The sequence below is a fragment of the Panthera tigris genome, chromosome A1 (assembly GCF_018350195.1).
Source record: "Panthera tigris isolate Pti1 chromosome A1, P.tigris_Pti1_mat1.1, whole genome shotgun sequence".
Taxonomy (NCBI): domain Eukaryota; kingdom Metazoa; phylum Chordata; class Mammalia; order Carnivora; family Felidae; genus Panthera; species Panthera tigris.
The window spans coordinates 140516619-140530576 of record NC_056660.1 but is presented as its reverse complement, the minus strand read 5'-3'; the positions used below and the strand labels follow the sequence as shown (position 1 = coordinate 140530576).

Below are 13958 nucleotides of genomic sequence, written 5' to 3'. Positions count from 1 at the left end.
GTTTTTTTTAACAGTAGACCACAAATGACAGCACCTGAAATGCAGCAATATAAAAAGCAACAGAGCGTATGCAAAATGGCTTTAAGCCCAGTTTGTAGACTAAAGCTTTAGGTTATAGGTTTACGCCAAAGAATTCCACACAGAACCACCTCGAGATAACCCCAAGGCCTCGATCTTTGAAGGCAGAAGCTTTGTGCAGCTTCTGGATGCCATGAGAGCCAAACCCCAGCTTCCACCTTGGACTGGCAACATTCTACCACGCCGTCTCCTTTGAAAATTCAACAGATACAGGGGCGCCTGGGTGGCTCAGTCGGTTAAGCAGCCGACTTCAGCTCAGGTCATGATCTCACAGTCCGTGAGGGCTGTGAGTTCGAGCCCCGCGTTGGGCTCTGTGCTGACAGCTCAGAGCCTGGAGCCTGTTTCAGATTCTGTGTCTCCCTCTCTCTGACCCTCCCCTGTTCATGCTCTGTCTCTCTCTGTCTCAAAAATAAATAAATGTTAAAAAAAAAAAAAATTAAAAAAAAAAAAAAGAAAATTCAACAGATACAGATCAAACCCATGTCTGCAGCAGCAGTTTCCAAAGCTTCAGGATAACACATCTATATTTAAATCCAGTTAGTCACCTACATTGGCCAAATCAATCTACTTGTAAGTGGAATAAAACACAAATATGTGCCTCAAAAATGTCAAAATCTCAATAACCAAAATCTTGTTTTAATGACAAAACAGAAATCACAGCAACGGCAAGATTATTGGGAGCTAATATTTGTACGACACTTACAAAGTGCCAAGTACTATGTTCAGTTAAAAACAATGACAACATGGTCTGCCAAAGCTTCTCCAATTTTGTACACATTTTACACTCTCCACCCATCTCAAAACAACTACCAGTTCAAGCTAATAGAAGGGATGACAGTGGATGTGAAAAACCTCACCCACAAGGCCCCCCGACTACCACCCCCACCCAACCTGTTTGTCACCACTCAGCTCTAAGTAACTCCATACACAGTTCTAGCAGCAGCCATGCTTACTCGCGCCTTCCTGCTGGTATGGGAGACAGTAAAGTGCAGTAGGTGGTTCTGAGTGGGATTCAAACAATCTTGACTCAAATTTCAGTTCTCACCTTGAGCAATTTATCCCCCTGCACAGTAGCGCTTTCCTCTTTTGTAAAATGGTGGAGACAATTTTTAGCTCATAGTGTTTTTTAAGTAGATTGGGTGAAACAATGTTTACGAAGTGGTCTGTAAACAGCAAGGACTTTAACAACGCCTAATATTATTATGTGCATTCTACATACCTTGTTGCAAAATGTACAAACCATACATGAAAATCTGAATTCTCTTGGAAATAAGAGACAACCATTAAGTATTCTTTCATTGATGGATTATCCAAAAGTAAATCAGTCACTTGATTTTTATTACAGCAATCACAAGGTTCTCAACTACTTTTCTGTGAACTGTCCCTAAGGGGGCAGAAAGGAGATCAAAGAAAAGAATGGTAAATAGTAAAGCAACATAATCCTAAATAAAAGCTAGCTTTTATCCACGAGTGGGAGAAGAGAGAAATGGAGAGGAAGCTATCAAGACCCAATTCTAAATACTCCAACTTGTTAAAAAGTGGTATTTTCCATCAGATGTTTTTTATCAAAACATAACTACCCAGATTTCCACTGTATTACAGGTAATATTTACTTCTAAAAATGAACTCCTAAGCACATTTGAACATTTTCAAATTTGTTTTCAATACATGTATTCTTCATTGAAAATATCAGCTTGTAAACACATGGTAAAACTTGTTTAACAACTTTCTGAGGCAGGGAGCAGGAAAGTACAACCTGACCAAAAATGTAATAAACTGGCTAAACTGGGTTCCCATTTAGGGAACTTCAACCTTAGAGTACTTTCTCCCTCCACAGCCTCTTCCTGGGCTTTGAGATCAATGGGAGAGGGGACAGTGAGCCAAGGGGAGAGCAGAGACATTTCTATTAGAGACCAAACATTTGTGTCCTCCAAAATCCCTATGTTGCAGCCCTAATCCTGATGGTATTTAGAAGTGGGACCTTTGGGGGGCGCCTGGGTGGCTCAGTCGGTTAAGCGTCCGACTTCAGCTCAGGTCACGATCTCTCGGTCCCCGAGTTTGAGCCCCGCGTCGGGCTCTGGGCTGATGGCTCAGAGCCTGGAGCCTGCTTCCGATTCTGTGTCTCCCTCTCTCTCTGCCCCTCCCCCGTTCATGCTCTGTCTCTCTCTGTCTCAAAAATAAATAAACGTTAAAAAAAAAAAATTAAAAAAAAAAAAAAAGGAGTGGGACCTTTGGGAGGTAACGAGATTTAAAGGAGGTCATGAGGGTGGGGTTCTCATGATGGGATTAGTGTCCTGTGAGAAGAAGAAGAAACACCACAGCTTGCTTACTCTCTGGCATGTGAGGACACAACAAGATGGTGGCCATCTGAAAGCCAGGAAGAAAACTCTCACAAGGCACAGAATCTGCCAGCACCTTGATCTTAACTTTCCAGCCTCCAGAACAGTGTGAAATGTCTGTTATTTAAGCTATCCTGTTGATGGTATTTTGTTATAGTAACCAAAGCTAAGAAAGTGTCCAAGGAGAGCCAGGGCAGAGAATGAACAAGGAGGAGGACATGTTTTCAGCAATAACTTAGAGGTCTCCCAACAAGGTAAATGGACATATTTTAGTATTAGTCATTACAAAGAAAACAAACAATAAATTAACTGACCATTTAAAAATGCCACTATTGGGGAGCCACTGGGTGGCTCAGTCAGTTGAGGGTCCAACTCTTGATTTCGGCTCAGGTCATGATCGAACGGTTCGTGGGTTCAAGCCCTGTATTGGGCTCTGTGCTGTAGGTACAGAGCCTGCTTGGGATTCTGTGTCTGCCCCTCTCTCTGCCTACCCCCACCCCTGCCCCCACCCCTCTCTCAAAAATAAATAAGTAAACTTAAAAAAATAAAAGAAGAAAATGAGAATAAGGAAAAGAAAGTATCTTCTGATCTTTAAAAAAAATAAATAAAACTAAAATAAAAATGCTATTCTTTCAGAAAATTGTCAAGATTGCCCATCTTAATTTGAGCTTACTAGGGCACCTCTAATGATGTCGAATATCTTCTAACATTTGTTACAGATGGCCTTCTTGGTATGACCAGGATATTCTCTATCCTACTCTGGAAAAATCAGCAGGCTCCCTTGCCCTCTGTTTTCCAGGTGTCTTTGGACAAAAATGTCACTGGCTAGAGAACAACAGCATGAAGGTATGTACTCCTTTGACTCCCCATGCCAGGCCCAGGCCTCTGCTCACTGCATTCCTCCTTAAGACCACACCTTCTGGGGGCTTCCCTGTCCAGTAGGTTTGAGTTCTCAAGTTCCCATAATCATTCCCTCCTGTTACCTCTTCCAGGTGTTAACAGTACCCTCTTCTTCTAGCCTTAAAGGGCTTCCACATCATTTGTTGATTTCCTTTCATCCTGCAAACACATCTGATATAGTCTCTTCATTACATTAGTTGCAATTAAATCCTTGTGTATATGCAATCTGTTTCCTGCCCAAATGGCTTGGGTGGTCTTGCCTCACCTAGGTACAGGGTTTAATCATAGTCCTCTGACTGGTCACTGGCATCTCCTGTCGGTCCTAAGCTCTTTACACTTAGCAGGGGACCTCAAACAGAACAGAAAGTAAACACCTTTTGTTCCCCAATCGGAAGTCTCAACCTAACTTCACAGCAGTCACCTTTACTGAGCTCCTAAATTCCAGATTTGACTTGTCCATCTAGCCCTGAAAGGCTCACCTGCTCCTCCACACTCTGGACTCTGTCTTCCCACCTGATTCTATAGGGCTCACTCCCTTCTTCCAATTTTAATTCTTAACAACCCAGTTAAGAAATGGGCAAAAGACACGAACAGACACTTTTCCAAAGAAGACATCCAGATGGCTAACAGACACATGAAAGAATGCTCAACATCACCCCTCACCAACCTGGTACCATAGGGTCTGTTCTGCCCTCACCAGCATGTCCCATCCTGCTTTAGCCCAAGTCCTGACTGGTGGTCAACAGGGTGTGGTTTCTGTAGACAAGTATCACCTCTGAAAGTCAGCATCTTACACTACATTACACTTCCTGGTTAGAAGACTTACTTAACAAAGTCAAAAGGAGAATCACCTGATATTTCTTAAAATTTAGTATAACTACAGAGGAAGGCAGTGAAAATTAGGAAAGTTTGCTCACTGACTATAATTAACACATTGGAAGAAAGGAGGGGGGACTAAACTGTGATGAGATGAACTATGGCAGAAAAGAAATTTGAGTTTTACTAAATCAATTTGCAAGACTCATTTGGGTTTACTAAACTTTATGCTCCATTTAATAAGGAAAAACTGGTGAAAAGGACTAGCAAGGACTCCAAAAGCTGAGAACTGAATTTGGGCCTGGATCATGCCATGTCAACACATCTTAAACTCCCCCTTGCCTTGCAATTTCCCATCATGCAGGACATGGCCCAAGCAGGGCAGAGACACGCAAGTGGCTATGATGGCAAAGCAAGATATAAGGACTTGCAAACCCTAGTGGATCTTGAGGAGAAGTCAAACCTCAAGAAACCAGAGTGGGACTACATGATCTAACACTCTCCCCATTTAGAGACTTTACAGCCAACCCTGGAGGCTCTGAGTCCGACTTCATAAATGGGTATGAGAAGCTGCCCATACAGAAGCAAACTACAATGAAGGCGGGGTTTATGACTAATATCCCAAATACATGCAGTACTAGCCACTCTGCTAGAAGCAGCCCCACATAATGTCAAAAGTCAATTCATTTAAAAGCACTGGTTCTCAAAGTGTGGTTCCCAGATCAGCAACACCAACATATCCTCAAAGCTTGTTAAAACTCCCAGTTCTCCCCACAACTATATGGTCAACTCATCTTCTACAAAGCAGGCAAGAATATCCAATGGAAAAAAGACAGTCTCTTCAACAAAAAGGTGTTGGGGAAAAATAGATGGTGACATGCAGAAAAATGAAACTAGACCACTTTCTTACGCCATACACAAAAATAAATTCAAAATGGATGAAAGATCTAAATGTGAGGCAGGAAACCATCAAAATCCTACAGGAGAAAACAAGGGGCAACCTCTCTGACCTTGGCTTCAGCAATTTCTTACTAGACACATCGCCAAATGCAAGGGAAACAAAAGCAAACCTAAAATATTAGGACCTCATCAAGATGAAAAGCTTATGCACAGTGAAGAAAACAATGAACAAAATAAGGTAGCCTACAGAATGGGAGAATATATTTGCAATGACATATTTGATGAAGAGTTAGTATCCAAAATCTATAAAGAACATAACTCAACACCCCTCAAAACAAACAACCCAGTTAAGAAATGGCCAAAACACATGAATAGACATTTTTCCAAAGAAGACATCCAGGTAGCTAACAGACACATGAAAAGATGCTCAACATTCACTCATCATCAAAGAAATGCAAATCAAAACCACAATGAGATACCACCTCCCACCCATCAGCATGGCTAAAATTAATAACAGAAGAAACAACAGGTGTTGGTGAGGATGCAGAGAAAGGGGAACCTTCTTGCCCTGTTGGTGGGAAGACAAACTGGGGCAGCCACTCTGGAGAACAGTACGGAGGTTCCTCAAAAAGTTAAAAAGAACTACCCAACAATCCAGCATTTGCACTAGCAGGAATTTATCACGATTTCATATATTGAAAAAAAATACAAAAATTAAAAAATTTTAAAAAAAGGAATTTACCACAGGATACAAAATTACAGATTCAAAGGGGTACATGCACCCCACTGTTTACAGCAGCATTATCAACAACAGCTAAACTATGTAAAGAGCCCAAAGGCCCACTGACTAATAAATGGATAAAGAAGATGTGGGGTACACACACAACCACACACACACACACACACCAGAATATTACTCAACCATCAAAAAGAATGAAATCTTGCAATTTGCAATGATGTGGATGGAGCTAGAACGTATTATGCTAAGCAAAAGAAGTCAATCAGAGAAAGACAAATACCATGATTTCACTCATATGTGCAATTTAAGAAACAAATCAGATGAACACATGGGAAGGGAGGTCGGAGAGAAGAGAGGGAAATAAACCACAAGAGACTCTTAATGATAGAGAACAAACTAAGGGTTGATGGAGGGAGGTGGGTGGGGGGATGGCCTAGATGGGTGATGGTATTAAGAAAGGCACCTGTTGGGATGAGCACTGGGTGTTATAAGTGATGAAGCACTGATTCTACTCATAAAACCAGTATTTCACTGTATGTTAACTACAATTTAAATTTAAAAAAATCCAAATTGTCAGGGCTTACCCAAGGCCTAGTAAATCAGAAACTCTGGGAATGGGGCCAAGCAATCCACATTTTAACAAGCCTTCCAGGTGATTCTGATATACACTAAAGAATACTTAGAGAACAAAAATGACTTTTTCAAAATGGTTTATCCCTCCTCCAAATAACTACCAAAATTATTAGTTTTTATTAATTATCATAAGGTCAGAAAAATATTTTTCCTTTTATATACAATCAATTTGGGTTTGCCCTCACTGATTCAGAAAGCCATGGGATGGATAACAGAAGTCGTTAGTGACTCAGGCGCACCCGCTTAAAAGAATCCGCGTTAGGCTCTGCTTACCAAAGTTCACGGATATTCACTGAATCCCCGGCATCTACAACGGAGTATGGCACCAACACTGGCTGAGTGAATAAATGAGCATGATGAATAGAGGAAAAAAAGGGAGTTGGTGATGCTGCCTATCAACACAGAATCACTTGGAAACTAACAAGGTCCTGCGCCTGATCCACAACAGTTAACCCACCCAGAGACAGCTGCAAGTTGACTATACTGTCAAGGCAGACAGTTGTAACTGGCTGCTTCCTCCTGCCTGCCTCCCAGCTGCAGCAGCTGGTATGAGAAAAGAAGACTTACAAGAACCACCTGATCTTCTCAGAGACAGGTTCGACCATCTCCTCAGGAATTCCGAACAAGAATTAGACAACTGGTACAGTATGAGGAGCGGGCATTCTGCAGCCGTCTCCTGCTGGAGTACTATTTTTAAAAAGGCAAACCAGAGGGAGACAAATTACACGGAAGTTGCATTTTTACAGCAATTGGGAGACAAATCTAACTTCTTACCAGAAATGGAAACCCATATGATATCATTGTACTGCATAATGAATTATTAATGCTTATAATTTTTTTAATAAATTAGGTATTCAGGAAGGTTCCTGTTGACATCATGTTTGACATCATAATGCTTCATCATTCTAAAAGCTTAATGAGATGAATTACTGCTAGAAAAGGGAGAGAGAGAAATCAAGCACACATTTTTGCACTCTGGGGAATAGACCAGAGACCAAGTAGATAATGAGAATATGGTTTGGAATTGATGTACAAAGAAGAAATTAAAAAAAAATAAAATAAACTATTACAACCCACTACCACTGTAAATAGGACCAAATGGCAAAGACTTTATTTTTCCACCTGAGCATTTAGGAAAAGGGGGAGGGGAGGCATGACGAGCAACTATCTCAACCTGTTAAGGCAGAATAATTCTTATTCTAAAAAAAATGGAAGTAAAGTTTTTATAAAATTAACTCATCCACAAGAGTATGGAACATGTGAATATTGGAAAAGATAATACTACATTGAGTCACAAGTCCCAAAAGAATACTACTAAATATACTAAAGCAAGTCTGTGATAATAATTCTTTATGATTTGTGTAAAATAGTAACTCTGGTCTCAAATTTAATTTCAAATATATAGTTTCTGAGATCTACACATGCAACTTAGCATTGAATTACTGAACCAGCAGTTTCATTCCCAGCATTCTTAGTAAAGGGTTGGACTTAATTAAGCTCTTATTTGGAAATCCTGTTGATAAAGCAATGCGAGTTAAATTCCTATTCAGGTCAAGCCTTTAACACTTCAGTCAAGCAGCAATGATATTTCTACAAGTTTATACTAGCTGCTAATAATTGGGACTCATTTTCCCTCCAGTTTTTACTCCATTTGCTAAGGAGCCTCTTGAGGGAAGTATTAAAACTTGGAGAGTGAATTCATTCATTATTCTTTCAATAAACAAACATGGAATAGCTAAAGTTGCCAGGTAGTAAATTGGGATTCTTGCTACTCTAAAAGGCAAAAATATACATTTTCGCTTACACAACCAAAAAATGATCACGGAGTTCATAAGTTGTCACCAGTCTGAACTACTTCATATCTTCGAATTTCCTGTTCAACGAGAAATCAAAAGCTATTAAATAATTTTTTCTTTTAATGTTTATTTATTTTCGACAGAGACACACAGAACGCAAGCAGTGGAGGGGCAGAGACAGGAGGAAACACAGAATCCAAAATAGGCTCCAGGTTCTGAGTTGTCAGTACAGAGTACAACGCGGGGCTCGAACCCACAAACTGTGAGATCACGACCTGAGTCAGTCGAAAGCCCAACTGACTGAGCCACCCAGGCACCCCAAAAGGCTATTTTTTTAAATAATATCCCTATTTAATTATTTCACCAAATATAACATTTTAATCCCATTAAATTGCTAATGCCCTCCCCCCACCCCGTGAACCAGGGGGCGGAGGGAGGGAAGCTTAACAAAAGAAAAATACAGTGTTCAGCACATGCCTCTATAACAAATATTCAACTGATAAGTTGTACTGTCATGAATCCAGGTCTCCAGTCTTTGGATATTCTGTCATCATACAGTTAATATTCAAGAGCTGGAAGAGAAAGCTTATACCTGGTACACCGTAGGTACTCAATAAATGGCATTTTCATTATAGTAATTATCGTATTATCATATTACGTGACTATTACCAGAGAAATACCACAACTATAAATAAATCTGGTTAAGCTTTGTGTTCAAAATCAGATGCTGTTATGGTAAGTTCACTAAAAGAAGCTTTCGGTCTCCCAGACTGAAACCCTACATGGCACTCTTCTCTTCACCCTTCCACTGAAGGCTGGCTTTATCCAATCAAGACTAGGAGCCTACTCAAACTAGGCCAACTGTTGAACAACTTCTCCAGTGTCAAACATACAATTGTGTCCTTCTCAAATAATCCTTGCAACGGTTCCTAGTAATCAATTGCCCATGTAAAAGCTGCGATTCTAAGTAACATGACCAGTCATAGAGATGTATTTTTTTTCCTTTGCACAACGGGATGTGTCATTGTCATTCTGTTTGCTACAATGATAAAAGGCCCAGTGGCCAGATTTACACAATTAAAACCCTCTTGAATTTAACAGTATTTTGAGAACAGGTGGGCCTATTAAAACAATCGCTTTTCTTCTGTCATTAAAGAAATTGCTAGTGACTGCTTTAATCATTTAAACAATTTTTTCCACTTCCTCAAAATTCCACTCTCCTGTTAGATGAAATGCATGTTCAGAATATTCGTCTTCAGACAGCTGCACTGCGCTGGAAGCCACTTCCCCTCACTGTAGCTCAGCTGACCCTCCAAACTCACAGCCAGGTTCACCCAATTATGTCCAGGATGCAGCCATCCCCAAGAAGTGACAAAGAACAGGTCTCACTCTAGTCTCCTTCCTCTATTCCCTTCCTATGTCTCTCCACAAAACACAAACACCCTTATTCATTCACAAATCCCCACACTCGATCCCTGTGGCTAAGACTCCGTGCAGCTTGGCTGGCCTTCCCAGGTGAAACGCTGAATACGAGGCACTATCGTATCCTTGCACCGGGGCTGCACCATTCACCTGCAGGGCAGACAAATCCAGCCCCGTGCTCAGATTTCATTCAGTCAGACTCGCCACCCAATGCTCTCAATGATATCCACCCCACCTCCTGAGTTAACGGAGCCACAGCCTTCCGGCCCTCAATGAGAAATCGGCCAACCCACCAGCTTCCCACCGCGCTCTCTTCTCCACCCGGTCCCCCAGAACCAGCTCCCAGGACCCCTCCAGGGGTCTCTTCTGCTCACATTTCCCAGGCCCCCATCGCTCCCACACATTTAAAGTAAACTCCTCCTTAGTGACAACCTCCCAAACCAACCGCGTCACGGCCACTCAACTCCGCCGGAGCCCCCTACTCGTGCTAGCCCCGCCCGGACGGGGCGGGCGGCCCCCCACCAGCCTGAGCCGTTTACCTTGACGCTGGTGTAGCTGGTCTGGGTCTCGGCCTCCGCGCTACTGCAGCAGTGGCGCCTCCGGCCCCTGCAGGTGGTCGTGGCGGGGGCTGCGGAGCCCGCGCTGCTGCTGCCGCTGCTGCCGCCGCTGCCCAGCTCAGTGCGGGCTCTGCGGACGCGGGCGGCCCCGGGGGGTCCAGACGCGCGGCTCCGGGGAATAACGTCGGCGGCGTCGGTCTGGACGAAGAGGCCGTGCAGGGGGGCGGCGGGGCCCTGCGACACGCTGGTGGTCTGGCGGGGCGAGTTGGACTCGTCAGAGTCCCGGCAGTAGATCACGCCGCTCTGCGAGACGTGGATGCTGGGGGCACAGCCCATCCCTCGGCCGGGCTTCCCCGCGCGCCCGCCCGCGCCCCTGGCCGCCCGGACCCAGGGCACCCACGGCCACCTGCAGTGAGGGGGCGGGCGCCTCGGCGGCGGAGGAGGCACCCGAACTGCGCGCCCCCCGACCTGCCTGGCCGCCCCTCCGTCGGACTCGCCGCGGCGGCCCCCGCCGAGCCTCCGGGGGCTGCGCGCGTCACCCCAACTTTCCCTTCTGGGCCATCTTCCTCCCCGAGCAGGAGAGCGCGCACACACAGCGCCCCGCGCGCACCGGCGGCCGCCACCCTCCCTGCCGCGGCGCCCCAAACACGCTCCTCTCGCCTACGGCTTCCCCTCCTCCCTCTGCTCCTCCGGCGCCGCCGCCCAGCTGGACCTCGCCGGGCTCCTGCGCCCGCGGCCCCTGGGCCAGGGCGCCCGCCCGCCTGCACCTTCTTTACCCACTTTCGGTCCGCGCCCGTCCCCCTCCCTCCCTCGCTTCCACCCTCCTTCCTCTCCGGGTGCCCCCGCTCCGCAGCCGCCGCCGCTCCGGCCCCACTGCGCCCCTCGGCCCCGCCCGACGCTCCCGGAGCTCTCCCCGGCTGGACGAGCGTGCCCGCCGCCCCGCTCGGCCCACGGGGCTCCAACGCGCTGCAGCTGGCTCCACGCCTCCGCGCCCGCCCTCCTCCTGCGCGGTCCGAGGCCTCGTCCCTTCTGTACCCGCTGCCCCTCGCGGCACACACTCCGTGCCGGCCCTGAGGGCTGTGTACCCTGGGTAGCACTGCAATATGCTTCTCGCCTTTCACGAAGGAACACATTTTACCGCATGCCTGAGCAAAACACCAAGACGCCCCTCCCCAACAGCCCAAGCCCACCCAATTGACTAGCTTGCCTCTCGGCATACTCAGGGAGTTAAGGAGAGACCTAACGCTTCTGTAGTCCACCCATCACTTCCCCCACATACTCTAAGAGCTGAGTTGAATGGAGTCTGAGTCTTCAGAAGAAGTCCATTCCATGTCTAACCTCAACATTTGGAGGTTCATGCCAAGGGAAAGAACCCATAAACACACACAAATTCCCCCTAAGATCCATGCAAGGAACATAAAGAAGCCACCCACGTGGTCCTGGGCTTTCTCCTCCAGAGTTTTCACCTCCTGCTTGGGTGTCACCTAATTTTCACCCTGGCTTCTACCCCATCCAGCCTCCTGCTGTCACCTGCTGTTGCCCACACTCTGGGCTGGGCATTCAAAACTGCCTTCCCTTCTTTACCTGAATGAGGCACACATGAGCCAAGCTCACTCAAGGAGGATAAGAATACCTTTAAAAGCAAGGCTGCCATTCATCCTCCCCATGATTTGAAATGTGGATTAGAGATGCGAGACACCACGGCCATTTATTCATTGGTTCTTGCAGTGATTCCTGGCGGCTGCCAGAGGCACAGGGGAGAAATGAGACGGTCTAAGAAAGAAGTCAATCTAGAGTTGTTTACAAGAGCAAGGGCAAGAACACAGAGTCATGGTGCTAAGTACAAAGAAATAAGTATCCAATTTGAAACAATTTGTTTGGTTCTTCACTTCCTTTCTGTCTTAGTCAACTTTTAAAGCGGCTGAAGACTTCCAGTGACAGCTCCTAACCTTAATAGAGAAGCAAGGTGTCACCCCACATCTCAAATTCAAATATAGAAAGGAAAAACAACTAGTCTAATCTAATTATATCTTTGTTTCTCTGCTTTTCAGGTTAGTACTCCAACTTTCCAACTTTTTAGTCTTCTTTTTTTTTTTTATGACATGAAGAATTCTCCAGTTATCGCAGAAAAAGTCTATGCTGTTTCTAATGGACAGGCAAATTGCTCATAAAATTTCTGTGCAGGTTGGGTTCCCCAAGACTCTGTGATGGTGTTTAGCAGGCAAAAAGATTTATTAGAAAGCCTTCCTAGAATCACCAACTGGAAGGGAAGGAGGGAGTGAGGCAGGAGAGATTGAGCAGAAGGAGAAACTAAGCTAGAATAAGGTCTTAATGAAAGCCTCAAGCATCCCTGCAGGAGGGGAGGGATTCTGCAGTTGGGATGACCTTTCAGAGTCATCTGAGGCGAGGCTAGGAGGATGGGTCTTTACATCCCCACTAAGTGACTGGTAGGCTATCTCAGCAACGTTGGGCAAGGCCGCTCTCTTCAACTGAACCAATCCCCTTATGAGACTGACAGCTGAACTGAGGGCTTTCGGCCGGCAGCTCTCCCCCAGCTGGAGTGTTATCTTTTTCCTGGCATCATGCCTTCTTCCTCCACAGTTCCCTTCCAGGCTCGCTGGGTCCATGCTTCCTTGGCCCTATCCATGCCAATAAGAGCACCACATTAAATGGTCGAGACTGAGAAATAGAGATAATCATTCATTTGAAAAATGAGCCTCATGGCTGCCACCTGCTCTACTTCCAAGGTACTATTAAGAATCTGAGGAAACATCATCAAAGTGAAATTATAAAAGCACTATTCTCCAGGAATAAGTGCTATTCTCAGGAGCTAATATAAGTGATATTCTCAGGAGCTAATCATTCCTAAAGCTCATCTATGATTCTCTTATATGTACCCATTTCAGTCATCCTTCAAGGAGTGGCGGCCTTTTTTGCAGTTTAGAGCCATGCTAATTCTCATGCTACCGTGTCCACTTCTTCAGGGTTTCCTCTAAGAATGTGGTTACTATATTGAAACCACCCAGAGAAGAGAAAAGGGCCAGTCACTGGCTGAGGCTTTTCAAGGCAAGAAGATAAAACAGAAATGACAAGCACTCTTCTGGTGGAGAGCATTTGAGGCTGAATCACGAAGGGACAAGGTTCCCCAGAAACAAATTTAGGTTGAACTTTCTACATTAAAGAAAGATTAAGCCTTGACAGAGTAGATAACATCAAGGTACCTATCAAATAGTACAGAACTGCTTTAGTATATGAATTGAATACTTTGTACTGGGACCAGTGCCCTTCACTGAATGCTACTCTTCTGAGCAGAAGATGGAATGAGGGAAATGTGCTAAGTATCCATTTTTCCACCTATTCCCAGAGCAGCAAGAGTTCCAGTATCCTCCTCAGACACAGCTCCCACTGCCAACTCTGGCTTTGTAAAAGGAAAAGAAAAAAAAGGTATCCCTATCATCTCCACCAAGTGTTCTCAGTGGGAATGTGTAACCTCCCCTAGGATTGGCACTGATCTGGTCACTGAAACACGTGGAAGTGTAGAAGTGTGCAAGTGAAGGAGAAATGGCTTCAGTGAAATCATTCCCTAGCTTAGCTCTGAGGTCTGAGTTCTTGCTTGGATACGTGATTTCTGGACCGATTCCCATGCCACAATTTCAATGCATTCCAGGACAAAAGCAAAGTCTACAAGCTCAGACACTGCAGATAAAATTTAGGCTCAAGTTACATAATAGGGCCAGAGAAACCAACATTATAAAACAATTAAATTAAGTGAAAAAAA

At 44.8% G+C, this 13958-nt stretch overlaps 1 protein-coding gene across 3 annotated transcripts in view; it reads right to left on the bottom strand.

The window, feature by feature from the left end:
• The window catches only part of PDE8B (phosphodiesterase 8B), a 251434-nt gene extending 239572 nt beyond the window's left edge, over nt 1-11862 (bottom strand). For 2 of the 3 annotated variants that reach the window (XR_006218630.1, XM_042988849.1), the window contains exon 1: nt 11814-11861. Coding sequence is in view for 2 of the 3 variants with exons in the window: in XM_042988849.1 (XP_042844783.1) it covers nt 11814-11834 (21 nt within the window). In the remaining variant the exon portion in view is untranslated. Of the gene's footprint in view, nt 1-11813 lie in introns of all 3 variants that reach the window. The other variant, XM_042988866.1, reaches the window with a different exon arrangement.
• Between the last annotated feature and the right edge of the window lie 2096 nt (nt 11863-13958).